The sequence below is a fragment of the Myotis daubentonii genome, chromosome 3 (assembly GCF_963259705.1).
Source record: "Myotis daubentonii chromosome 3, mMyoDau2.1, whole genome shotgun sequence".
NCBI lineage: Eukaryota > Metazoa > Chordata > Mammalia > Chiroptera > Vespertilionidae > Myotis > Myotis daubentonii.
The window spans coordinates 104,905,340-104,932,500 of NC_081842.1; the positions used below are offsets into that span (position 1 = coordinate 104,905,340).

Sequence of the window (27,161 nt, forward strand, 5' to 3'; positions counted from 1 at the left end):
GCGTTGCTCCGGAGCCCACCGCCCGGGCGGCGCGCACCGCCTTGACCCCAGCGGCCCCGCGGTCGGCAGACACCCGCAGTTCCATGGTTGGTTCGGAGCGCGATGAGCCGCCCGTCCTCCACCGGCCCCAGCGCTAACAAACCCTGCAGCAAACAGCCGCCGCCGCCGCCCCAGCACGCTCCGTCCCCGGCTGCGCCCCCGGCCGCCGCCACCATCTCGGCAGCGGGCCCCGGCTCGTCCGCGGTGCCCGCCGCGGCGGCGGTGATCTCGGGCCCCGGCGGCGGCGGCGGCGGTGGCGGCGGCGGCGGCGCGGCTGGCCCGGTGTCCCCACAGCACCACGAGCTGACCTCGCTCTTCGAGTGCCCGGTCTGTTTTGACTATGTCCTGCCCCCCATCCTGCAGTGCCAGGCCGGGCACCTGGTGTGTAACCAATGCCGCCAGAAGTTGAGCTGCTGCCCGACGTGCAGGGGCGCCCTGACGCCCAGTATCAGGAACCTGGCTATGGAGAAGGTGGCCTCGGCAGTCCTGTTTCCCTGCAAGGTAAGGCCGGGTGCCACCTGCGCACCTCTGCCTGGCGATCTCCCAGAACTCCTGTGTCCTCCATCCCACTCGCCGGCGCTGAGAGGCAGGTGTCACCTCATTTATTTAAAATAAATGTTTACACTTTGTCCTCCTTTCTCCATACCCTACCTGACCACTTTGGGAGTAGCTCTGGTCTGACGGTTGCTCGAGCACTGACCCTAGGCGAATTGGCACGCGATTGTTGTTAGAACTCATCACAGCTCTCCCCATGCAGAGTCTGTGTGCTCTGCAGATGTGTACGGGTGGGCCGCACAAATAAAACTTGGATGGAGAAGCAGACTACCTGTGAAGGTTCGAAATGGGAGGAAGTGGGCGAGCAACACGCACCCTTTACCAGCACTCAGTTTGGCAGGATTGGTACCGGATTTCTCCTGCACCCCGCACCTGCCATCTGGCTGCCCCGGACACGTGGGAACCCTCAGGAATATAGCTAAAAAGGGGGAGGGGACGACTACAGCCTGTTTTCTTTCATTCAGCAACAAGAAAATCCGTGCAAGCCAAGCCTTTCCCTCCTGTAGCCTAAGTACTGGAGAATTGTGTGTGTTTTTGCTAAGTGGGGTGAAAACAAAAGTTAATCAGAAATTTAACAGGAAAGGCACACAGGAGCTGTCGTTACAGTTCTTTAAGTATAAATACACTCATGCAGCTGAATTTAGAATCGGAAATGTCAGTGTGTGTCAAGAAAGTTATATATACATACATGTAGGCATGTTTGCTTTTGTTTTCCAAAAATGGCTTCTGCAGCTTGCTGTTTTAAATTCATATTATCACATATTTTTCTATGGCTGAAACATAGTTCTCCCTTGCTGTATTTTAAGTGGCTATGTAGTATTGCGTTGTGTGGTCATATTATAACATCTATTTACCTACATCTGTCACTTAAAAATCATAAGGTGTAATTTCAGAGATATACCTGTCTGTATTACTTCATTACAACCTAGAGCTATACCATAAAGTTCTTTTTCTAAACTTAGAAATGGAAATAATGTCATTAATACTTTTGAGTTTTTGTGTAAAAGTAACTGCTCTGCCTCTAGAGCCAGTTAGGCTGTCTTGCATTTCTCCTTGGTGCTGCTTATTTTTATAGGGCAAGAGCTTATTTTTAAATTAAAAATAATCCACCCGAGAATTGAAGCTTGGGACTCAAGTCAGTAAATGAGTGATTTAATTTGGTCTGTGCCCTACCACAGATAAGTTTAAAATAGCATATTCAAATAAGGGTTTGAATTCATGTTTGGACTATGGTTTCTCTTTCAACCTTAACAAGTTACTCTATTTTCAACCACTCCTCATAATGCTTACAAATTTACCCAGTCTAATCAATAGTTGTTTCTCTTAATATATAGACAAACTATTTCTGTAATTTTCTTAGGATCATGAAGAAGGTGGTAGCCTAATGATCAAGAGAAGATTTGGTGATAGTGACACAAGAGTGGACATTTGATGTTGGAGATATATTGTGGGGGCTGGGTTACAGGGGGTGTGTGCCACAGGATTTCTGGGGAGCCATCTTCGCAGCCCTTCACTTCCCCCCAAACCTTCAGTGGGCAGAAGAAATGGCTTTAGGTGACTTACAAATGAGTATTTTATATCAGTCAATATTCCATAATTTATTACAAAAAGCAATCTTCTAAGAGAATTGTTTTGCTCCCAAGACAAAGTGAAGGAAATAGTTATAACATGCTATCTGAACTGTGAAGTTTCACTTTCAGGATCTAGGATTCTGGTTCCTATTGACACATATGTTCTTTCCAACATCTAACATGCTAGTGAAGTCTTTTTTAAAGAGTAGTTCTCTTGGGAACCAGTTACTCACCTTTCTCTACACATCATTGATTTTCCACATCCCTATTCTGTAAGAATGCAGTTGGGCAAAGCCAGCACTTTGCAAGCTGAAATTTAACAGGGTCAACCATTTCCCTACAGACCAGGAACCAAGCTTAGAGAGTAATAAAAGTGTCGTGTGTGTGCGTGTTTGTGTGTGTGTGTGTGTGTGTGTGAGAGAGAGAGGTTAGAGAGAGATTTTATAATGCTGGAGTATCATGTCTTACCTTTGGTTGATCAATAATCCAAGCTATTGACAGGGGAGTTCAGCCACTTAGTTTGACAAACGAAACCTGAATGTATAGAGTCCCAACAAGCAACTAAGATATGTTAGTTGGGGAGGATGAGAGCAGGAAGGAGTAGTAAGGTCTATGTCAACTTCAACAGAATAGATCTGTGTACCTAGCCCTGTGGCTTGCACTTGCTGCTGGAAAACAAAGGGACTGCCTTGTCACTATCCCTATCTGCTCTTAGAATCTCTCATGGGGTGGCTTATGCGAGAAAACCAACTTTGGGTGAAACACCAGAGCTCAGGTCTCAAGAGTTGCTGGAGTTGCCATTGTTTGAGAGCATTTCTGGGTCCTTAATTTCTTCTTGTGTTTATGAGGGGGTGGGACTGCTCAACTTCTAAGGCCCCATAGCGTCCAGCATTCTGTGAAGTGAAGGGAGATTATGTGGAATGCTTATTGGGTTCCTTCTGTGTGCCAGCTACTTACTTTGTGTGGGTCAGCTTTTATTAGTTTGCCTTTCTTCTTTTTCAGATGAGAAAACTCATGCCTATAGAAAGGTTAAGAGTTAAGTGACTTGTCAAGATCGCACAGCTAATAAGTGGACCAGCCCTTGAACCTTCATCCCAAAGGCACACATCCTTTGTACTACTCACTATGTAGGGATTTTGAATCTGAGCTTATCTCCAAGGCTCCAAATCATAACTCAAGGTTGACACCAGTAACAAAACCATCTGGTTGGATAAATGCACCAAGTGGGCCTCTGCTGGGAACATCTCCAAAAGACAACAGACATGCTCACTACAAAATTCATTGGCAAGAATTTTGTAGGGCATGGAGTAGGAATATTGGAGGCAAAATAATCTACAAGCCTAATATTTGGGGGCATTTCATTACATTTCTGCACTGTTCATGCTTCAGTTGGCCCCAAAATGGATGTGTTGCCAAATAGCTTCCTTACATAGGTTTGGGGCCACTTAATTAAAGGCTAGAATGCTGCCAGTACCTTTGATAGAGGGCACCACATGCATTTCTAGCTCAGGTCTCCTTTTTAAAAAAGGATCTCTATCAGAGTATGTCTCTTCCACATGTGGTATTTTTAGTCCATTCTATGCCTTGTTCCATGCCTGAGAAGTTTGACATCCTGTTCCGCTATCTCAGACCCACCACCTCAGTGGAGCGTGGGTGTAGGAGAAGTGAAGGTGACACTTTTGTGCCCCCACTCAACATTTTTTTTAATATCCGCCAAGTATTTCTCTCCACACCTGTGGAAAATGCTAAAACCACTGCAGCCCACTTACACCATGATACATTTTCTTTCCATTTTTCCTTTTTCTTCTCTAAGAATTTCTAGTAGCATGTCTTTAAATAATTATTGAACTGGAAAGCCTCGGTCAGCAAATCTTCCCTGCACTCGGATTGTGAGGTGGTGTTTTTATTCCTTAAAAAAAAAAGTAAAATTAGATAACCCAGTTGAAAGTTAAACGCTCCCAGTATGGACTCATCCAGTTCAATGGAGACAAGTTCTAAATACCAGGAGAGCATCATCAGGCCCGTAGCCTTGGGGTTGGGAGACCTCGGACAGTGGAGCTGCTGGGGAGCTGGGGAGCACATGCCTCTCCCAAGGCCAACTCCTGCTCTGCGCTGGGTGATTGGCAGGGTTGGCAAAGTGTTTGCAGCCATGCCCGACCTTTGTTTTGTTTTTTTTTGTTTGTTTTTTAAGAAAAGACAAAAATCTGCATCTTTTAGTGATAAAAATCGCACTTCTTTTTTTAACATTGCCCAAACTCAAATTTAAGGATGGCACTTTCAGGCCAAACCAACCATGTCTGCAGACCAAATTCCAACTGCCAGTGGGCAACCTCCTATCTGGTTCTCTTTTAGAGAGTGTTCATTGAACCTTATCATCATGAACTTTGGAACTTGGATAGGTTCCCAACTAATGTGATTTTATAGCGCTTTTTAAAATCTTTATTTTGACAAGAGAATATTCCATTCTGGCCATTGGGAGACCTGCACTGTTGTGCTAGTGACTATGTTTGATTTTGTACCAGCCAGTTTATTTCTTTGCACCTGAGTGTCTTCATCTCAAAGAGAAGGGGTTGGCCTAAATGATTATATCAAGGATCTTTTTTCAGAACCCAGTAAGCTACCAGGGAAGAGAACACTACCAGGAGATAGAAGTGGGTTCCCCTCCTGGCTTCGTATGACCTTGGTTCAGTCATGTACTTTGCTGTGCCTGTTTGTTCATTCATTATAAAGAATGAAGATAACACCTAGCAGGTGGGTGCACTGAAATCAGATTAGAAGTTGTACAGAGGGCTTTTGCTTCACCATATCAAATAGAAGAGGACTGGTACTAGGGGTGTTGCTAGATGAGAGTGATGATCATCTAGAAGTCTGAAGGGAGAAGCCAATTTGCCAAAACCATTTCAGAGATCTCTTAACCTCAGAAATCCCCCTAAGACAAAATAATCTCTTTGAAAACTGCCCCTGCGGTCCTCTCTACCAGCTGCCGTTGACCAGGTTGGCTCATAACAGCCTGTGCTAGCAGTCCTGGAGCCCACATACAGTCAGAGTGAGGCTCCAGATTGTAAAGCACGATGTTGAAAATACAGCTTTTAAGTGTAAAATTAAGATCAGAAGCACTAGAATGCGATGTAGGAGTACTGAAGTTTAATGCTGATTCCACACATAGTTGGCCAAGGATTTTTCCCAGGTTACCATAACTGGAACTGGAGTAAATCATTATGACTTGAAGTTAGTTTTTAGTACAACCAGAGTGGAGGCCAATCCACAGCAGGTCTGGCCTATGACGTCCCCAGCCCAAGTTGAATTAGATTATCCCAGTCTGAAGCCCCATGTATTGTGAAATGTCTTAAGAGCCAGACATGTACATCTGACAAAACTTGTAAACAGTGGCATTTCTCAATCACATCCTAAAGGTCCTTGTGCCCTGAAAGTGGCACTAGTGGGTACACATTTGCTAAAGTGAGTGGCAGCAGTCAGGCTGTTGGGTGAGTCGTGAGGGTGCAGTTAGATAAGGCATTAGAATGTGATTGCACTGTAGATATCCTGAAACGGAGACAAAGAAAGCTAAACACTTTTCCTGATCAGATGTGTCTTTATATTACACCTTGGAGTGTCTGTTCTAAGACTTCTGAGAGATGCTGAAGACTCTGCAACAGAATTTCATCAGCTTTGCCCCAGATGCTCATCTCCGTTCACTTCTTAAAAATTGTGAAACTGTTGTCCTCATTTCCATTTGGGTAAAGATTATATGTAATGATTTTTAGACTCTATAGTGTCTATGAGATAAGTTTTCATCCACAGACTTAATAGAAGGCACCCCTGGTGTTAAATGTGTGGGCCTGGGTCCTATTTTAAAACTTTGAATCAACAAAGGCAGTGTCTTTGGGTCACTCCTCCCCCCAGGCTGCCTCTTACTCGGGTGGTTTTGAGATCAGGCCCTACCTACATGAGCCTCCTGGTCCAGATCCCACTGTGATGGATTGGTGACCCCTCAAGCCTCATTGGCTTATTGGTAAAAGGGGGTGAGGATCAAACTCGGTAATAATTCGCACACAGTGCCCAGCACAGCCGCAGCACAGAGTAAACCCTTAGACACATGCATAGTTAGAAGCTAATAGAAAGTGGCCAGTGTATGAGGTCAGGCGGAGGCATAAACTTTAAAAAGTAAAAAAGGAATCTTTTTTATTTTCTCCCATAGATTCTACCAAGCTTCTCTTCCCTACTCCTAATCATATAGGGTTTCCCTAGAGCTGAGTAAGTTGGCCTCAGCATTGGCTTTTTAGTGATGAATCTTTTTTTCATTTATTTAATGCTTTTAGAAGGAAAAGCCTGGTTAGATCAAGCAATGTTTTTTAATGTGTATATTTTTTTACACATAATAAAATACATTGTTAAAAGTTATTATTTTAAAATATAGAACATAGAAAGTAATCCTTATATAATAAAAGGCTAATATGCAAATTGTCCCCTGGGGAGTTTGACTGACAGGGAGTTCAACCGCTCACTAAGACATGTACTGACCACCAGGGGGCTGCTCGTAACGAAGGAAGGCCCCGATCGGCCCTGATTGCTGGCCAGGCCTAGGGACTCTACCTGTGCATGAATTTTGTGCATTGGGCCTCTAGTATAAATTATAATCCCCTATACTACTCCCTGCCTAGAAATAACCACTATTATCATTTTGCATATGTCTTTGCCACTTTACATCAATGGAGGGTTTTTTTTAAAAAAAACACAGGTAAGATGGAGAATCCACACACTGTTTTATAAGCTATTTTACATCTAACACATTGTGGCTGCTTCTCCACATTGATATTAAAGGTTGTGTCTAATGGCTGCATCGCAGTGCAGTTTTATAGCAGTACCAGAGTTACTTAATCTCTTGTCATCATATAAGTCATTGTTTTCTTACTATGGTTTTTAAAAAAGCACTGCTATTACTGAATCTTTGTGTATAAGAAAATAATAATTTCCTAATTATATATTCCTAGAAGTTGAGGGTTAGGCCAAAGGGTATGTACGGAAATGAAAAACTTTGCTAGCAGAGCCAGATTGCCTTCTCACTCGCAATCATTGACCATGGCCCATTTTTCTCCAGCATCACCAACATTGGGTGTTAGCCTTTGGTTTTCTTAATGCAGCTGCCTGCTTTTTCTCTCTGATATAACCTAGGCCAGAGATGGCTCCTCCAGATTATCCATAACTTATCATCGTACCAACCTTTGCAACTCCCTGCAGACCCAAGCCCTCTCCTTCTTACAGCCTGTCTGCCTAGCCAGCTATCCCTCTTCTGCTAGGTCCTTATGAAACTGAGTCCAACAGAGCAGCAGGGCCCTTCTGAAGTGGTAGGAGTGCAGGAGTCTGGAGACGCCCTGCAGTAGGTGGTGTCAGGCCTGCATTTTGCAGAATGAGCGGCAATCTGGCCACAAAGAAGGGAAGGATGGAAGATCTGATGAGGTTACTGGTAGTACGGCACAGAGCCTTTAACTGCAGCTCTTACCTGAAGGTGCTTTTGTTTTCTTGAACATAGACTCTGAAGGGACCTTACAGAACTGGTTCTCCAAGACAGTGTGTGGTTGCCTGCTAACTCTGGCTATGGTCAGATGAGAAACATTCTTGGTCAAAAGTCAACTTTTGTTTAAAGTGTCTAAGATTAAAAATAGACCCCTGCCAGCCCAGGGAGTCTTTGTAAGGCTAAATGCACTCCCCCATTTCCCCAAAAGCAGGATGTTCTCAGATTACTGCAATAAAATTACCTCAGTCTTCCACCAAGATACCTTTAGTGAGAAGGCTGTCTGCAGCATGGGGTTTGTTTACTTTCTCAGGCAAAAGAAGGACTTTTTAACCCAATATGTTAATGAGAATTGCCTTCTCCAGAAAATAGTTTGTAAAGTTAAGTATCTTAGTCTCCTCACTGTTTGACAGTTCTGGTCCTTAGTGGTACTGTCTTCTGTTATTATCTGTGAAACCGTCACTGTGCTATTGTTGAGTAATTATCTTTTTGCACTATCTCATAGTGGAGGTGAGGAATTTACCATTCGATTTAAGTGAAAATTTGCTGAGACTCTTTACAGGAAGGATGCTAGACAGATGCAGGTTGAGTATTATAATTAATTCACAAGAAGAGATTTCACTTTCTCCTACTGCCCATGTCTGACCTCCTTCACTGTTAATAGTCAATAGATGAGTCATAGACATTTTTGTGGATGCACTCAGAGGTGACATGGTAGGCTTAATTCAAGGTCACACAGGACATTGGGTACTTGAGTTCTAATTATAGTGACTCAACCAATAGTTGTAAACACCTTTTGAACAGGAGGAACATACAGCCATCAAAATGATGACAGCACCTTTTTTCTCAATCTATGTAAGATTACAAAAAATCATAAACACCCCCACTCTGAGTAGCTTATGTAAATAGAAAATGCCTTTATCAAAAATTACAAAACAAATATTTTCCCTACAGATCTCAAGTCTACTGAAATTTTGTTTTAATTCTTCCCACAGTAAAGATTTTAAAGTGAATTAACATGGTGGGAGAACAATTATCTTCTTGGAGATAAACCTAATATTAATTTTGTTCATTGATTTATTGATTTATTGCTTTCTACTCACCCATTAAATAAATCAATAAATCAATGAACAAAATTAATAGGCCCATAAATTAACTAGAAAGCCACCTGTGATCATATATTGGGGGCAGTAAACATTTTTAGTCACAGAGGAGCTAGCTTGAATTGCTAGACATTTTTTTAAAAAGTGGTAACATTTAAGTTTAACTGCTGGTTAAATTGTAAGTTTTACCTTGATTTGAGTCTATACTAGGTTCTGCTACAACTCTCATTTCACTAAGTCCAAAGAATGTTGACAAGCTAGAGAGACCACAGCCAGTAAGTAGTCCCCTAGTTATCTGCTTATCACACATAATAAGTTACACTGCCAGGAATTCATCCTTTCAGTGGAATTCAGATAACTCTCATTCCATTTCTGAGTTCACCTCCCTAGTACTAAAAGGGGTTTAAAAAAAGGAGTTTGCGGTGAGGGTACGTTTCTTTCCTGGAGCTCCTTTTTCTGATGTAGTGGGAAATAAAAAACCTTGGACCTTGAACCACTGGGGGTGTGGCTGGGAACTGCATGCCAAGGCAACAGACTTGTGCCCACAAACCTTCAGAAGGGCCAAAGGAGGAAGGAGAAGGCTTTGGCTTCTAGGGGGTCAAAGAAGTATTGTTTATTATAACCATTGATGCCTTCATTGCAAAATTTTATTGGTTCATTCAGATGAGTCCCAAAGAGCCTCTAGTAAAAGAAAAACTAAGTTGCATTTACACATAGATATGTAGTTTAAAATATTTTTCTTTAAAAACTGCTATTATGATAAAACTTAATTCATTTGAGCAATTCTGCAAAAGGAATTTCTATCCTATAAAGCAGTGGTTCTCAACCTTCCTAATGCTGCGACCCTTTAATACAGTTCCTCATGTTGTGGTGACCCCCAATTTTATTGTTACAAATTGAACATAATTAAAGCATAGTGATTAATCACAAAAACAATATGTAATTATATATGTGTTTTCCGATGGTCTTAGGCGACCCCTGTGAAAGGGTCGTTCGACCCCCAAAGGGGTCGCGACCCACAGGTTGAGAACCGCTGCTATAAAGAATTAATATGCTAACTCTGTCCCAGATTCTTTAACATTTGTTTATTCTTATGTGATTTCAAACTTATTATCAGTTGCAATAATAATGCCAAAAAAATTCCATATACCCTTTTTCCAGAATTACCAATTGTTTCCTTTTTTCCCCATTTGCTTTTTCATTTGTGCTCACTCTGCTCAAACATATATATTTTTTAACTACTCAAATGTAAATTGTAGGCATCCTTCCCCTTTGCCCCTAAATACCTCACTGCATTTCTCCTAAAACATTTTCTTATATAAGTAAGGTAGTTACCAAAATCAGGAAATTTGACATGTAGTGGATACTATTATCTAATCCACTGTATTCAAATTTCAGTTGTTGCTTCCAACTCTGCCCTTTTGGGCAATTTTGTTTCCCCACTTCCATTGCATTTAACTGTCACTGTGCATTTTGTGATCATTACAGCATACTTAGATTGAAGAAAAGCGGTTGGCTTTTGCTAACTCCAAGACAAGGTCATTTCTTGGATTTAATTCAGAAGTTTAAGAGCACGAACAACAAAATACCGATTGTGCTTTGTTTTCCTTGAGACATTCTTATTTGAGGTGTTGGCAGATGTTTTGCTAATAAAGTTTACTGTTTCCTAGGAGGGAAGCAGGTGGAGGCAGGGCGGTTGCCTCACAGTCCCCATGGAGGGGCATGCTTCTGCCCGAGCTCATGGCGTCACCCCTGTAAAAGACGTTGATTTTTGGAGTTCAGCAAATTGTTCTTGAATTGCATGGACTCACATTTAATGAAATAGGTTAAATGTCCTAAACCAGTCACAGGATTCATGACCTTCACCAAGCACCTGGCTAAGAAGGGTTATTGTGTTTATATACTCATTCCATAAGCAAATATAACACAACTGTGTCTATTAGATAAATAACAGGTGTCTAGTGTTTGACTGTGTTTCTGATGGATCTGGTCCTATCTTTATATACATGGTATAAAAGTCTAAGTGACTGAACAACCAGTCGACCAGTTGCTATTATGTGCACTGACCACCAGGGTGCATATGCTCAATGCAGGACCTGCCCCCTGGTGGTGAGTGAGCTCCCACAGCCAATCTCCCACAGTCCCTCCCCCTGGCCAGCCAGCTGCCCCCCACCCCCACCCCATAGGCTCCCATCGCCAGCCAAGGCCAAGGGACCCCACCCATGCATGAATTTGTGCACTGGTCCTCTAGTTTGTATATAAAAGGGTTTCTATGCCAAAACCCTGCCTAGATTCATTTAAATACACCCTTCAAACCCATGCTGAGAAAAAGAATTAGTTCTGTTTACTGCTTTCTGGAAAGACTTAAAAATGAGGCACCATGCCCTAACTGGTTTGGCTCAGTGGATAGAGCATCGGCCTGTGGACTAAAGGGTCCCAGGTTCGATTCCAGTCAAGGGCATGTACCTTGGTTGCGGGCACATCCCAGTAGGGGGTGTGCAGGAGGCAACTGATCGATGTTTCTCTCTCATCGATGTTTCTAACTCTCGGTTCCTCTCTGTAAAAAATCAATAAAATATTAAAAAAAAAAAAAATGAGGCACCAGCCCTATCTGGTCTGACTCAGCAGATAGAGCATTGGCCTGCAGACTGAAAGGTCCCGGGTTTGATTCCAGTCAAAGGGCACATGCCTGGGTTGTGGGCTCGATCCCTAGTTGGGGGCATACAGGAGGCAACTGATCAATGATTTTCTCTCATCGTTGATGTTTCTACCACCCTCTCCCTTTGCTTCTGAAATAAAATATATATATATATATATATATTTTTCTTTTCTTTTTTTTTAATGAGGTACCAAGCCACATATTGCCTTTCCTGACAGGACACATTTGCACAAGACTTTTGAGCCATAGTAATGCAAAAAGTTTCTAAAGAGAAATCAGAAATTATATTTCAACATTTGTTTCTCATTCTGCTGGGCCATCCTCCCCCGCCTTGCATTCTTCTTTGCTTTGAGCTTCTGTGTGTGGTTGTGCCTCCCTGCCCCACCCCAAGAGGTTTACTTAAGCATATTCCCACCTCACCAGCAGCTATTTCCCTGTGGAGAAATCTTGTTTATAGCTGAGAACAAGTCCCAGGACCCACAGGCAGCCCTCTACAAACCAGCCCAGGTGCTTCTTGGGAACCAGAGAGTGCATCCAAGACAAAGGCGTCTGAAGGAAAGCAGGCCTCCTTTGAACCCGCCCCAGTTGGTGGGGCAAGCTCTAGCCAGAGTGGGAAAAGTGAAACCTCTTGAAAGATGCCAGGGAAGGCTGGGCGGGCCTAATTACTGGTTTCTTATTTGTAGGTGTGCTGCCCCTTCCTTAGGGAGAGGCCTTTCGGGGCTCTTTTTCTGCTTTGCAAACCAAAGAAGTTAATTTTAGAACCTGCTTCTAAAAGCAGTGGCTCTTTCCACTCTGGTTTTTGCGCTTGTAGATTTGGGTGCTGGGGAATCAAGGCAAATGTAAATTAGTTTCTTTTTCTCATATTCTTTGTTTGACTCCTAAGCACAGGATGGAAGTGACCACAAATGACTACACAGCCTTGAGAGTCAGTCTGTAACACAGGTGGAACCAGCTCCCTGGCCTACCTCCACGCTTTGCAAACAATCAAGACCTACTTATGTATGGGGCTGGCATACCTGAGCTGTTCTGAGTGGTGCCTGTGGGCGGGGTAGTGACCAGCCTGACCTGCCTACCCGTGTGGGCCCCCCTCACAGCTCTGACTGTGGCTGCGCAGCCAGGTTTTGTCATTCATTTAAATCAGTGCCTCTCAACTGGGGCCATTTTGCCCCCCAGGAGACATTTGGCCATGCCTGGTGACAGTTCTGGTTGTCATAACTGATGGGGGTTGGGGGACAGTTGCTATTGGCATCTAGTGTACAGAAGCCAGAGATACTGCTAAAACCCCACAAGGCGCAGAACAAAGAAGTATCGGTCTAAAAAGTTGATAGTGCCGCTATAGAAAAAAACAAAAATAAACTGACTAATCAATCAAGTCCCTGCTTCTCATTTAGGTTTTATCCCCACTGTTTGCTCCACCATCCTGTGCTGGAACCACTCCATCCACAGTCCCTTTGTCTACTTACCACCTCCTCATCCTGTCCTCACATTTAGAGTTGCCCCCTGGTCTTCCTCTGCACTGTTGTCTGTGTTTCTGCTGTGTTGAGCTGTTTATTGTTGCAGGGGATGGCCCCTCTCCACAGGAAACATCACAGGGCAGGATGGGCTCCAGGATAGAACCCTGGGAGCTTATCAGGAAAGCACAGCCCAGGGGCCAGTGCAGTTTGGGTTTGCTTCTCAGAGCACCCAGACAGTTTTCCACGCAGTTTCCAGAATTCACAGACCGTGAAGCCCTCCCTCTTATCCCTGGATTCGAGCCCCTAATGTAGGTAGCAATAACACAGTAGTGTTTTCAAGAACGATGCTGAGACTGTTATAAGCATGAAATGTGACCGTGGAGTGTGTGTGTGTGTGTATATGTGTGTGTGTGTGTGTGTGTGTGTGTGTGTTTAAAGTTTTTTTAAAATTTTTTATTTATTGATTGATTTGAGAGAGAGAGGATAAGGGGCGTGGGGGCGGGGGAGGAAAGGAGGAAGAGAGAGAACAACACTGATTTGTTGTTCCATTTATTTATGCATTCATTGGTTGATTATTTTATGTGCCCTAACCAGGCATCAAACCTGAAACCTTAGCGTATAGGGACAACGCTCTAACCAACTGAGCTGTTATAGGCCTCCTCTCATCAACACCAGAGAGGTGTTCTTAGGACAACCCCCTGAATCAGTGGGAGAGGGCTGACCCCAGCTTCCATCCTTGTCTTTTCATATAAATGAATTTATACAAGAGATCTTGACTGTGTTGTGAAAGGCCAATTTATTAAAGCATGCACCTTTTTTGAAAAAGCAGAGCAAGCAAACATACATCTGGCTTATGGAGCACAGACAGGCTCTCAGCTTATCTAAAGAGCAAGTTGAAGGTGTTATATACCTTTCTGTCAATAGGCTTCAAATTCCTCTGCTGAATATTTTGGTACAGATTAATTCTCAAGGTCCCTTTTTTACTTTGTTGTGGCCTTCCCAGAATTCAGGAAAAGTACCTGGCAACTTTACCTTAAGTCTTGAGACAGCTGGCTTCTCTGGGGAGTAAAACTGCCTTTTTTTCCTTTCCCCTTCCCCCCCCCTTTCTGCATTCTCTCATGAGGGAGGGTTTTAACCATCTGCCCTGTGTCCTTGGTTGGGGGAGATCATAGTTTGTTAGTTACAAGCTGGCTGTAAATTGCCCGCACTTGTTTTAACTTTCCTGTCTCAGTTTCCCTATTGCTCCTGCCCTGGAATCCTGTAACAGAGCTACCTGGCCAGGGCTCAAGTTTAGATGTTTTCTTTTTAGAATAATTTCTAATCCAAACATCATAAAAGTGGTACTAGGGATCATGAAGACGCCCCTCACCTGTGATGGAAAAGAGAAGGAAGAGTTTAGCATTAAAGTTTAGCTTGTTTAAAAAAAGCATGGAACACTTTAAAAATTCTTAAGATGAACAGAATAAACTGGTGAATGTAATAGAATCAGGGGCATGGAAAGGGAGCGTACTTACATTCTCGGGGGGAAGGGGGTTTGGGGGGTGCGGGAAGAGATTGGACAAAAATCTTACACCTATGGACAAGGACAGTGAGGGGGCGAGGGCATGGGAGGGGGTGGGAACCGGGTGGAGGGGAGCTATGGGGGAAAAAAGGAACATCTGTAATAGTCTGAACAATAAAGATTTTTTAAAAAAACTTAAGTTAATGGAAGGCAAGACCTTTCTTCATAAGATCTTTGTCTGCACAAATGCTGAGTAAATGCCTTTTCTATTTGCGTAATTTGGGGAGGTTCCCTGTTCTCTATATTTGGGTTGAAGGATAGTGTGTGACTTGTAAGGCAAACCAAATAATTCAAAATATAAATATTTCTACTTGAGTTACACAAGAAAGAGTTCTAAAATGTCTGCTAGGTGATGAATATTTGCTGCGCATTGAGTGGGTGGATGTGGAGTGGTTTGGGGCTTTTAGTTGAGGAAGATGTACAGATGGCATTTTTCTGTACACTCTGCCAAAGTTCTTCTGGCTCCTGGAATTAGCACTGGGCAGCTGTGGTAAACAGCCCATTCTGAAATGCTTTCAGATTCAGATATTTCAACCAGAGAATCTGCCAGGCTCTGGGTTAATTCTTATTATTTTTATTGTGCGTATGTGTTTTACACTCTGGGCAGAAATGCCTCAACCATCACTCACAGAACATCAGAAGATTCTCTATTCCTAGCTGCACCCTAGATTTAAAACACAGTTAATACGATTTGCTTATTAGGGCCTTATATTTGTTAGGAACACAAAATATTAACATATATGGGTAAGTAAACTTGTTTTTCTCCTCTGATTAAATTTTTTACACCCATGCTTTTGAGATTAGTCCATTTGAAAAATATGAATAAGCAGTTCCTATGGGCAAAGTAAATAACAGTGAAATTTCTGACAATTTCTATTGAAGATTATCATCATCCACTTTAGGTCTGGGAGGCACGAGCTGCATTTCTTTCTCTAAGCCACTCTCTTTAATAGGGGCATGCAGCCTGGCTTCATTGCTTCTGTATCCTCAGTGACTATAGCTTGGGGTCTTGTATGGAAAAGGTGCTAATGCCTGTTTGTTGCTAATGATAAATTCAGCTGTAAAATTTCAAAGTTGACCTACTTAAAGTTTATAAGGGGTTGAATCCCTAAGGCAGGGTAGGGAGAAGCAAAAACAGCTGTGGGATTTTGTTTTGTTTTTTTAGCAGTTGGACACAGCATCTTGGAAAATGGCCTTGACCCTGCCCTCATTTGGTGTCTTGTTTCAAAAGGGGTTGGGGGAGTCTTACCTGCCACTGCTGCTCGAGAGTGCTGAGACATACTTCTAGCTTCACCCAAAAAGTTGTTCAGGCTTCCTCATCCTTTACAAGACAATTGCATAGTACTCTGGGCAAGTGTCTACTTGTGGGCTGGCTCCATCCGTTAGCTAGGAATGAACATTGTCATTTTTGTGAAGATTGGGAACAAATATCTGATTCCTTTCCATGTGGTCTTTTCCTGTGATAGGTGTGATTTATCCATCAGGAATGTCATCCTGACCTCAAGGGAGAAAAAGGTTTGTTTGTACCTTATTAAGGCAGTAGTTTAAGGAGTGGACTGACCAAGTCAGAAAGCTCCTCTAGGACAGCACCCACTCCAGGACCCACTTTAGTTCACCTTTCTCCTGGGCCTGTGGAGGACCTGACATACCTGGTCATAGGAGATGTGCAATTGAACTTGAGGAAGTGGTCTCAGGAAAGCTCAGAGGGCTTTGAGAGGAGTGTGGAGCCCTTCTCAGTTTTAACCTCCACTGGCTGGAACCAAACAGACCAGCAGTCTCCCAAGTTAGTTAAGCAGCTGTCAGAAGTGATTTCCTCTCACCCAAGAGGTGTGTTCAGAGCCCCTCAGGGGAAGATTTAAAAGATAAAGAAGGTGAGGTATTATTTTTATCAGGTGAGTGGTCTCTGGCCTTCTGCCCCAGACTAATCACACCAGCAGGCAAAAGCATGGAGCCAAAGGGTAGTCTTCCCCACAGCCTGCCTGCCAGTCACCAGTTTGATCCAGGATGAAGTGGAGACCAAAAAAAAGAGAGGAGTAGTATTTTCTAAATTGTTTAGGTGAAAACCAGTCTGGAGATAACATATTCCTTGTCCAACCCTACCCCTAAGCAATTTAAAATTCTTTTAAAAGGTCTTGAAATTCACAGAAAATAAGGGGAAAGACAGTTTCCTAGGACTGCCTCAGCAATTTTGTTGGTGTTTATACTAAGAGTAGTTGAGCTCTAAGTTTTTGATGTTAGAGGGGGGTTGGAATGCAGCACATTCCTGCTGCAGGATCTGCCCTGGTTTTGTGCAGGGTAGTACTGACAGTGAATAGGAACTGAGACTTTTACTCAAGTCTTCAACTCATCTCCAGCAAAAATAGTTGAAATAAGACTACAGGTTAAGCCCCGGAAACCTGAGTGGGTACTCTTAGAGGCTTAAGCCGGTAGAATTTGTTTTTAATCTTTACTGTTGAAAGTATTACATATGTCCCCCGGTTCCCCCAATGCCCTCTCCCATCCTGCCCCCGTTCCCGACCCAAGGCCTTCACCACCCTATTGCCTAATTCCATGGGTTATGCATATACCCATAAGAGTTCATTGGTTGATCTCTTCACCCTCCTCCCCCACCCTCCACTGTCCTCCCTCTTAGGTTTGATAGTCTGTTTGATGCTTCTGTGTCTCTGTATCTATTTTGTTCATTATATTGTTCATTATATTCCACAAATGAGTGAGATCATGTGATTCTTACATTTCTCTGACTGGCTTATTTTGCTTAGCATAATGCTCTCCAGGTCCATCAATGCTGTTGCAAATGGTAAGAGTTCTTTCTTTTGTACAGCTGTGTAGTATTCCATTGTGTAGCTCTAACACTGTTTTTTAATCCACACAGTCTGTTTCCAAATATTAGCTATTGTAAATTGCACTGCTATGAACATAGGGGTGTATATATTCTTTCTGATGAGTGTTTCTAATTTCTTGGATATATTCCTAGAAGTGGGATCACTGGGTCAAATGGGAGTTCCATTTTTAATTTTTTGAGGGAACTACATAATGTTTTCCACAGTGGCTGCACCAGTCTGCATTCCCATCAGCAGTGTACCAGGGTTCCCTTTTCTCCACATCCTTGCCAGTATTTGTCAGTTCTTGATTTGTTGATTATAGCCATTCTGACAGGTGTGAGGTGGTACTTCATTGTCATTTTTATTTGCATCTCTTGGATGATTAGTGACCTTGGGCATTTTTTCATATGTCTCTTGGCTTCCTGTATGTCCACTTTGGAAAAGTGTCTATATAGATCCTTTGCCCATTTTTTAATTGGATTGTTTATCTTTCTTTTGTCAAATTGTATGAGTTCCCTATAAATTTTGGAGATTAACCCCTTATCGGATGTATCATTGGCAAATAGGTTCTCCCATGCAGTGGGCTTTCTTGTTTTTATGTTGATGGTTTCTTTTGCTGTGCAGAAGCTTTTTATTCTGATGTAGTCCCATTTATTTTCTCCTTAGTTTCCATTGTCCTAGGACAGTGGTCGGCAAACGACAGCTTGCGAGCCACATGCGGCTCTTTGGCCCCTTGAGTGTGGCTCTTCCACAAAATGCCTCGTATGGGCGCACACGTACAGTGCGATTGAAACTTCGTGGCCCATGCGCAGAAGTCGGTTTTTGGCCTGGGTGAATCTATTTTGAAAAAGTGGCGTGTCGGGCCACACGGCGCAGTGGGGCCGTGGGATACCAGCGCGGGGGAGGCGCGTGCAATTCATGCACGAGTTGAGTGAGCCAGTCAGTCAGCAGTCTCATTGTGCAGTGGTTAGTGCTAGTCGCGTCCGCAAATCGAGTGCGGGTGACAAAAGTACCTACATGAAGCATAAAGTTACCTGTATTTTTCCAATCAGCTGCAAATCCTACAGGTATTTTTGTCATCAATTTAAGAATTGTAATTATTTTGTGTTGGTGGCTTTACTATTATAAAATGAAACATTTTTTTAGGTGCCCTGTTTGACATGGCTACCAAGAAGCAGCAAAGAAAGATGGAAGACGAAACCGTGAATTTAAAGTTGAATGGACTGAGACTTTCGCATTTATTCAAAACTTAAACGGCCTTCCGACCTGTCTTATTTGTCAGGAAAAGTTGGCGCATAACAAGAAATCAAATTTGGAGAGACACTTTACAACTAAACACGTGTCATTTAGTACTAAATATCCTGTCGGTGATGCAAGGAAGAAAGCAGTTGAGGAACTTCAGAAGAGTCAAGAAAAATCAAGTTCTGTATTTAATTACTGGATGCAATCTTCCAACAATGTTAATATTGCAAGTTTTGTGGTTAGTCAAGAGATTGCTAAGAGAGGAAAACCATATACAGACGGAGAATACATAAAAAGTTGTTTTATACATAAATGCATCTGAAGAGCTATTTCAGGATTTTAAGAACAAAGCAGGTATTCTAAAAAAAAATTAAAGAGTTACCATTGCCTGCTAAAACAGTGAAAGATAGAACAGTCAAAATGTCTTCGAATATAACCAACCAGCAAGTCGAAGATCTTAAATTGGTTTCAGCTTTATCAATAGCAGTTGACGAGTATTGGGACATAAATGATATAGCGCAAGTCTCACTTTTTGTACGATTTATTTCATCTACAGGTCCTAAAGAAGAACTTTTAGGATTATTGCCACTCAAAGGTCACTCAAAGGTCAAACACGTGGAGAGGATATAGCAAATGCTGTAATTGAGTGCATTGAAAAACATCATATTCCACTCGATAAAATTGTCTCAGTTTCAACAGACGTGTCAAAAAGTATGACCGGTGTAAGAAATGGGTTTGTTGCTATTTTGAAAGAAAAAATTAATCACGAGATACTTACCATTGCATCATTCATCAAGAAGTGCTTTGTGCGCAGACATTTCCAGAAGAAATTTGCAAAGTTATGGAATTGGTGATTAAGATTATCAACTCCATTATAGCTAAAGCTCTTAATCATCGCCAGTTTAAAGAATTTTTAGTTGAAATGGAGAGTGAGTACACAGATCTTCTGCTGCATAACAAGGTACATTGGTTATCAAGAGGAAACGTTTCGCTTCCTTATTAAGAGAAATTAAAGCATTTCTCCTTGAGAAGGGTGTTCACTATCCAGAACTAACGAACGATCAGTGGATCCAAAAATTTTATTTCATGGTAGACGTTACGGCTCATCTAAATCAGCTTAATCGTAAACTACAGGGGAAAGGAAACACAGTTTTTTCGATGTTAGAAGTTACTTCATTCGAAAACAAATTATTTATGTTTGCTCAAGATTTTGAAAGAGAAACTTTGATTCACTTTCCAAGCCTGTTGAAACATCGCCAAGAAAATAATTCTGATATTGACATTTGCTATTTCAAAACAACACTTTTAAATATGAGGAAAGCTTTTCTCAACAGGTTTCAGGAATTCAGAAACAGCAAAGCGACGTTAGACTTTGTTAAAAAACCTCTCAATGCTACTGTAACAGAATTAAATTTTTCTCCCTTTAATATTGACCTTGGCAACTTTGAAATGCAATTGCTGGATTTAAAAAACAAAGAACTATGGAGCTCGAAACTTGAACATCTTTGTGCTGATATAGAAATATTGGAGAAAAATGTGAACTTAGTTCACAGCACAAGTGGTCGGCTTTGAAAGACCTGGAGAAGGAAGGTATGTTGATTTTTAACACCTGGAATAGTATTCCTGACTCATATAATCAACTGAAAAACTAGCGTTTGCTGTTCTTTCCTTATTCGGGTCTACATATTTATGCGAACAATCATTTTCAAGCATGAACCTTATCAAGAGTAAATTGAGAAGTCGTCTTATTGATGAGAACCTGGAATCATGCCTAAAATTAAAAACAACAACATACAAACCTGACTTACCCAAACTTTCCAAGAAGATGCAAGGCCATTGTTCACATTAGTGTTTGTCAGTCATTGTCATGATTTAATTTTATGGATATTGTAAGGTAAATTGTAAGGAATTTAATTTTACCAATAAATAATATCGTTATTAAGTATGATATCAAGTTTTATTCAATGTACCTATAGCTTAACTAAGACTTAAAACTTTAAGTAAAGTTTATTAAGTTAATTTTAGGGAACGTTGTGGAGTGAAAGAAGATGTAGTGTCGAGGATTGAGAAAGGTATGTTGAGATGGTTTGGACATATAGAGAGGATGAACGAAAGGAGATAGAGGAAACAAGTATACAAGACGAGTGTGGAGGGGAGAGTTGGAAGGGGTCGACCTCAGCGAACGTGCCTCAATCAGATTGAGGACATTTTTAGCAAAGGCCAGCTTAGGAGTACCCTAATTAAGTTAATAACAATGTACCTACCTGTATCGTTTAAGTTTTAAAAATTTGTCTCTCAAAAGAAATTTTAATTGTTGTACTGTTGATATTTGGCTCTGTTGACTAATGAGTTTGCCGACCACTGTCCTAGGAAATGTATCTGTAAACATATTACTCCGAGAGATGTCTGAGATTTTGCTGCCAATGGTTTCTTCTAGGATTTTTATGGTTTCATGTCTTACATTTACGCCTTTTATCCACTTTGAATTTATTTTTGTGTATGGTGTAAGTTGGTGGTCTAGTTTCATTTTTTTGCATGTAACTGTCCAATTTTCCCAACACCATTTATTGAAGAGACTGTCTGCTCCAATGTATGCTCTTGTGTGCTTTGTCATATATTAATTGAGCATAAAGGCTTGGGTCGATTTCTGGGTTCTCTGTTCTATTCCATTGGTCTATATGGCTGTTCTTGTGCCAGTACATGGCAGTTTTGAGTACAATGGCTTCGTAATATAGCTTGATATCTGGTATTGTGATCCCTCCAACTTTGTTTTTCTCAAGATTGCTGCAGCTATTTGGGGTCTTTTGTGATTCCATATAAATTTGTAGAGTACTTGTTCTAGGTCTGTGAAATATGCTGTTAGTATTTTAATAGGGATTGCATTGAATCTATAGATTGCTTTGGGTAGTATGACCATTATAATGATGTTGATTCTACCAATCCATAAACATGGTATATTCTTCCACTTGTGTATATCTTCCTCTATCTCTTTTTTCAACATCCTGTAGTTTTCAAAGTACAGGTCTTTTACCTCCTTGGTTAAGTTTATTCCTAAGTATCTTAAATTTTTTGTTGCAATGGTAGATGGGATTATTTTTTTAGTTTCTCTTTCTGAGAGTTCATAATTGGTGTATAAAAATGACATGGATTTCTGGGTGTTAATTTTATATACTGCTACATTGCCAAATTCATTTGCTAAATTGAGTGGTTTTTTGATGGAGTCTTTTGGGTTTTCTTTGTACAATATAATGTCGTCTGCAAATAATGACAATTTTAGTTCTTTTTTTTCCTATTTGGATGCCTTTTATTTCTTCTTCTTGTCTGATCGCTATGGCTAGCACTTCCAGTCCTATGTTGAACAGGAGTGGTGAGAGTGGGCATTCCTGTCTTGTTTTGTTTCTAGGGGAAATGGTTTTAGTTTTTGCCCACTGAGTATGATGTTGGGTTTAGGTATATCCTATAAGGCTTTTCTTATGTTGAGGTATGATCCCTCTATTCCCACTTTGCTCAGAGTTTTTATCAAGTAAGGGTATTGGATTTTGTCGAATGCTTTTTCTGCAACAATTGATATGATCATGTGGTTTTTGTCTTGCTATCCGTTAATGTGCTGTATCACATTTATTGATTTGCGGATATGTACCAGCCTTGCATTCCCTGAATAAATCCCACTTGGTCATGGTGTATGATCTTTTTAATCTATTGCTGGATCCAATTTGATAGTAATTTGTTGTGGATTTTAGGATCTATGTTCATCAGAAATATTGGTCTGTAATTCTCTTTCTTTGTAGTGACTTTTTCTGGTTTGGGGGTAATGCTGGCCTCAGAGAAAGAGCTTGGAAGTGTTCCTTACTCTTGAATTTTTTGGAATTGTTTGAGGAGGATAGGTGTTAGTTCTTCCATGATTGTTTGGTAAACTCACCTGTGAAGCCATTCAGACCAGGGCTTTTGTTTGCTGGGAGTTTTATTATTATTATTATTATTATTATTATTATTATTATTAATTATTATCATTATCATTATTACTGCTTCAATTTCATCAGTACTTATTGGTCTGTTCAGGTTTTCTGATTCTTCCTGATTGAGTTTCGGAATATTGTATTTTTCTGAGACTATGTCCATTTGGTCAATCAAGGTTGTGCCGTTTGTTGGAATAGATTTGTGCCAACTCTATTTTTTATGATCCTTTGTATCTCTGCAGGGTCAGTTGTTTCTTCACCTCTTTCATTTCTGATTTTGTTTATTTGGGTTCTCTCTCTTTGTTTCTTGGTGAGTTTGGTTAGAGGTTCATCAGTCTTGTTTATCCTTTCAAAGAACCAGCTCTTGGTTTTATTGATCTTTTGTATTGTACTTTTAGTCTCTATGTCATTTATTTCCCCTCTGATCTTTATTATTTCCTTTCTTCTACTTACTCTGGGCTTTTCTTGCTCTCTTTCTAATTCTTTGAGTTGTAGGGTTAGATAACTTATTACAAGTTTTTCTTGTTGTTTCTGTTGTTGTTGTTGTTGTTGTTTAAGGTAAGCCTGTAGTGCTATGAACTTCCATCTCAAGATTGCTTTCACTGTGTCCCATAGATTTTGGATTGTTGTTTTCATTGTCATTTGTTTCTGAGATGTTTTTTATTTCTTCTTTTATCTCTTTGGTAACCCATTCGTTGTTTAATAGCATGCTATTTAGCCTCCATGTGTTTGATTGTTATTGAGTGTTTTTATTGTAGTTGATTTCCAATTTGATGACATTGTGATCTGAGAAGATACTTGATATGATTTCAATCTCCTTGAATTTATAGAGACTTTTTTGTGTACTAACATGTGGTCTGTCTTTAAAAATGTCCCACGTGCACTTGAGAAGAATGTATATTCCGTAACCTTGGGGTGAAATGTTCTGAAGGTGTCAATAGTCCTATCTGATCTAGTGAGTCATTTAAGATTTCTGTTTCCTTGTTGACCTTTTGTCTAGAAGATTTATCATGATGTCAATGGAGTATTAAAATCCCCTACTATGATTATATTGTTGTTGATCTTTCCCTTGATATCTTCCAGAAGATTTTTTTTTAATGTATTTGGATGCTCCTGTATTAGGTGCATATATGTTTACCAGAGTTATATCCTTTAGTTGTATCGATCCCTTTAGTATTATGAAGTGGCCTTCATTATCTCTTGTTATTACCTTCACTCTGAGGTCTATTTTGTCAGATATAAGTATTGCTATCCCAGCTTTTTTATTTTTCATTTTCATTTGCCTGAAGATTTTTTTTTCCATCCTTTCACTTTCAGTCTGTGTGTGTATTTGTTCTGAGGTAGGTCTCTTGTAGACAGCATACATATGGGTCATGTTTTCTTATCCATTTGGCTACCCTGTGTCTTTTTATTGGAGCATTTAATCTGTTTATGTTTAAGGTTCTTATTGATAGGTACTTGTTTTTATTCTTTATGCCTGTGTTCCTCCTGATTTCCCCTTCAATTTTGAATGATAGCCTTGCTTCATCCCATTCCCTTCTGGCCTGATGAGTTTCTGTTAAGAAACCAGGTAATAGTCTAATAGGAGATCTCTTGTAGGTAACTTTCTATCTCTCTCTTGCAGCCTTTAAGATTCTTTTTTTTTTTTTTTTTGTCTTTATGTTTGCCAATTTAATTATGTTGTGTTTTGGTGTCAGTCTTTTTTGGTTCGTCTTGACTGGGACTCTGTGAGCTTCTTGGACTTGCATGACTTTTTTCTTCCCTGAGTCAGGGAAGTTTTCTGTCATTATTTCTTTAGGTTTTCTATTCCTTGCTCAGCTTCCTCTCCTTCTGGCACCTCAATTATGTGGATGTTGTTTTGTTTCATGTTGTCCCACAGCTCCCTTAGGCTCTCCTCTTGCTTTTTAACTTTTTCACCCCTGGTTGGTGCTCTGCGTGGGTGTTTTTTTCTGCCTTGTCTTCAAACTCTCCTATTCAGACCTCAGTTTCTTCAAGTTTACTGTGAAACCTTCCATGGTTTTCTTTATTGCAGCTATGTCATTCTTCATTTCCTCTTGATTCTTATTTATGTTGGTGAAAATCTCATTCAGCTCCTTATAATTCTCATTTAGTTGCGTGTATTTGTCATCCAGACGATTGAGCATCCTTATTACCATTATTCTGAATTCTCTCTCTGACAAATTATTTGCCTCCATTTCATTTAGTTCTTTTTCTGGTGATTCCTCCTTTTCTTTCCTTTGGGGATTGTTCTTTGTCTCCCCATTTTTGCTATCTCATTGTATTTGTTTCTATGTCTTAGATGAAACTGCTATGCCACCCATACTTTTGAGGGGTGGTCCTATGTAGTAGGTGTTTTGTGGAACCCAGTGGTGCATTTTCTTAGATCTCCTGAGTTGGGTGTTCTAGGAAAGCCCCCTACTTGAGTTATTTGGTGTAGTTGGATCTTGAATGTTATTGTCCCATTCGTGGGTGGAGTTTCCTCAAAGATTGTCTGACTATGTACCTCACACCCAACCTCGTCATGCAAGCTGTTGTGCATGTGCTCAGGGTCATGATGTGGGACTCACTTCGTGGTCCTGGAGCCCACTGCCAGAGTGGCGCAACACACTTCAGGGTCCTGTAGCTCATGGAACGTGTAGCATGACACACATAGGGTCCCGGAGTCCATGGCCAGGGAGGCAGGGGTCCCGATGTCTGTGGCTGAGGTGGCGCAACTTTGGCTGGGTTGGGGCTCACTCGGCAACTCACTGCGGGGGTCTCGGAGACAGTGGCCAGGGTGGCATGATTCTAGCTGGGGTGGCGTGCACTCTCTGCAGGGTCCAAGGTGGTATCCAAAGCAGTCTGGGTGTTAGTATGGCTGCGCCCCTAGGTTTGGCTGCTCTCCCCTTCATAATGGTGTGGTTTCTGTGCCAGAGCCTTGCAGCTGAGGGAGTGCCTGTGGCTATAGCAGGGGCTCCCCATCCAGGAGCCTGATCCGCCAGCCCCCAAGACTCCTGCCAGATCTAACTGTCCCTTCACTCACACACACACCACACATGTCCACACACTCCCCACTCACTCTCTCCCTCACTCTCATCCTGCTGGCTGCCATGTGTTTTTTTCCACACCAGTAGAACTTTTGAAAAGCCCATGGCTCACTGTATTTCTTTCTGTCCTCACAGTATGCCACCACAGGCTGCTCCCTGACCCTTCACCACACAGAGAAGCCAGAGCACGAAGACATCTGTGAATACCGGCCCTACTCCTGCCCCTGTCCTGGTGCTTCCTGCAAGTGGCAGGGGTCCCTGGAGGCCGTGATGTCCCATCTCATGCACGCCCACAAGAGCATCACCACCCTTCAGGGAGAAGACATTGTCTTTCTAGCTACAGACATTAACCTGCCGGGGGCTGTCGACTGGGTGATGATGCAGTCGTGTTTTGGCCATCACTTCATGCTGGTGCTAGAGAAACAAGAGAAGTACGAAGGCCACCAGCAGTTCTTTGCCATCGTGCTGCTCATCGGCACTCGCAAGCAGGCCGAGAACTTTGCCTACAGACTGGAGCTGAATGGGAACCGGCGGAGGCTGACCTGGGAGGCCACGCCCCGATCCATCCATGACGGCGTGGCTGCGGCCATCATGAACAGCGATTGCCTAGTTTTTGACACAGCCATAGCACATCTTTTTGCAGATAATGGGAACCTTGGAATCAATGTGACTATTTCAACATGTTGTCCATGATGCAGCGAAATTATTTGGGCATAGTGCTCTATGGTTAATAAAGGATTTTATGGATGTTTTATTCACTATGTCTTCACAAGTCAAGGTCCCCAGTTACCTTGTGTTCTGTTTGAACATCAGCCCAATGGAGTTCATTAAACTGGGGTGAATGCTGTTGGCCTGTTGGTTCTATAACTTGATTATTAAATTTTACTTCCTGAATAGCCCTTGACCGGTTGCTCAGGGCTCCTGCAGACAGACCGGTAGGTTAAGAACTGGAGGCTTCTTCCTGTCCCCTCCCTAAGTGGTCCCTCCAAATTGACAAAGCACAGTGACTATCAGAAGATTGCTTTCATCTTGTGTTTAAGGGGTAGGAGTTGTTTTAGTGCATTTTAAACAGTGTTCCTGTTTCTCAAACTGGAAGGCTAATCAGTATGCATAGTCACCTGGAGTACTCCTGTTAGACATGCAGATTTGAGAGCCTATGAATTTAACAATCCCATCAGGTGACACTTTTCAGCAGTGAAGTTTGAGAATTACTGGGTTAAGTTGTGGGGAAATGGTCCAGATTTTAAAGGTGCTTTACAGTTGCCCTCAACTGATACTATTTGTCTTTCTATTATCTCATCCCCCAAAGCCCATCCCTCAAATTAAAACTAGAACTACAGGTCCCCAGGAACACATTCCCAAGACTTGGTCTTTCTCTTGTGTTTGAGGTGGATTACCTAGAAAAGTGAGTCCTATGTCCACTGATAGTCGTCACGTAATTAGGTTTTGCTCATCACCAGTACAGGAGAGCTGTTTACATGAGGCTTCCCTTGGAGGCCCTCCTTGATCATAAATGGTGGGAAAGACTAGGTCAATAGAGTGGGAAAAGCTTTATAACCAATGTTATATGCTTGCTACTTAAAGGTATGTGTTGGGGGTTTTTTGTTTTGTTTTTTGCCACATTCACTTTAGTTTTTTAATAAATATTTTTCAAAACTGAA

At 41.7% G+C, this 27,161-nt stretch overlaps 1 protein-coding gene across 1 annotated transcript; it reads left to right on the forward strand.

Annotated features, from left to right (window-relative positions):
- The first annotated feature begins 102 nt into the window (after positions 1-102).
- On the forward strand, positions 103-27,161 carry SIAH2 (siah E3 ubiquitin protein ligase 2). The gene is made up of 2 exons (XM_059688136.1): positions 103-540; positions 25,636-27,161. The coding sequence occupies exons 1-2, from the start codon at positions 103-105 to the stop codon at positions 26,191-26,193; spliced, it is 996 nt and encodes a 331-aa protein (XP_059544119.1). The 3' UTR covers positions 26,194-27,161.

Excerpts from the sequence above, each read along its gene's own strand:
- SIAH2 (XM_059688136.1), top strand. The coding sequence starts at position 103 with ATGAGCCGCCCGTCCTCCACCGGCCCCAGCGCTAACAAACCCTGCAGC. Across the intron at positions 541-25,635 it reads CAGTCCTGTTTCCCTGCAAG|TATGCCACCACAGGCTGCTC; the intron begins GTAAGGCCGGGT and ends CTGTCCTCACAG.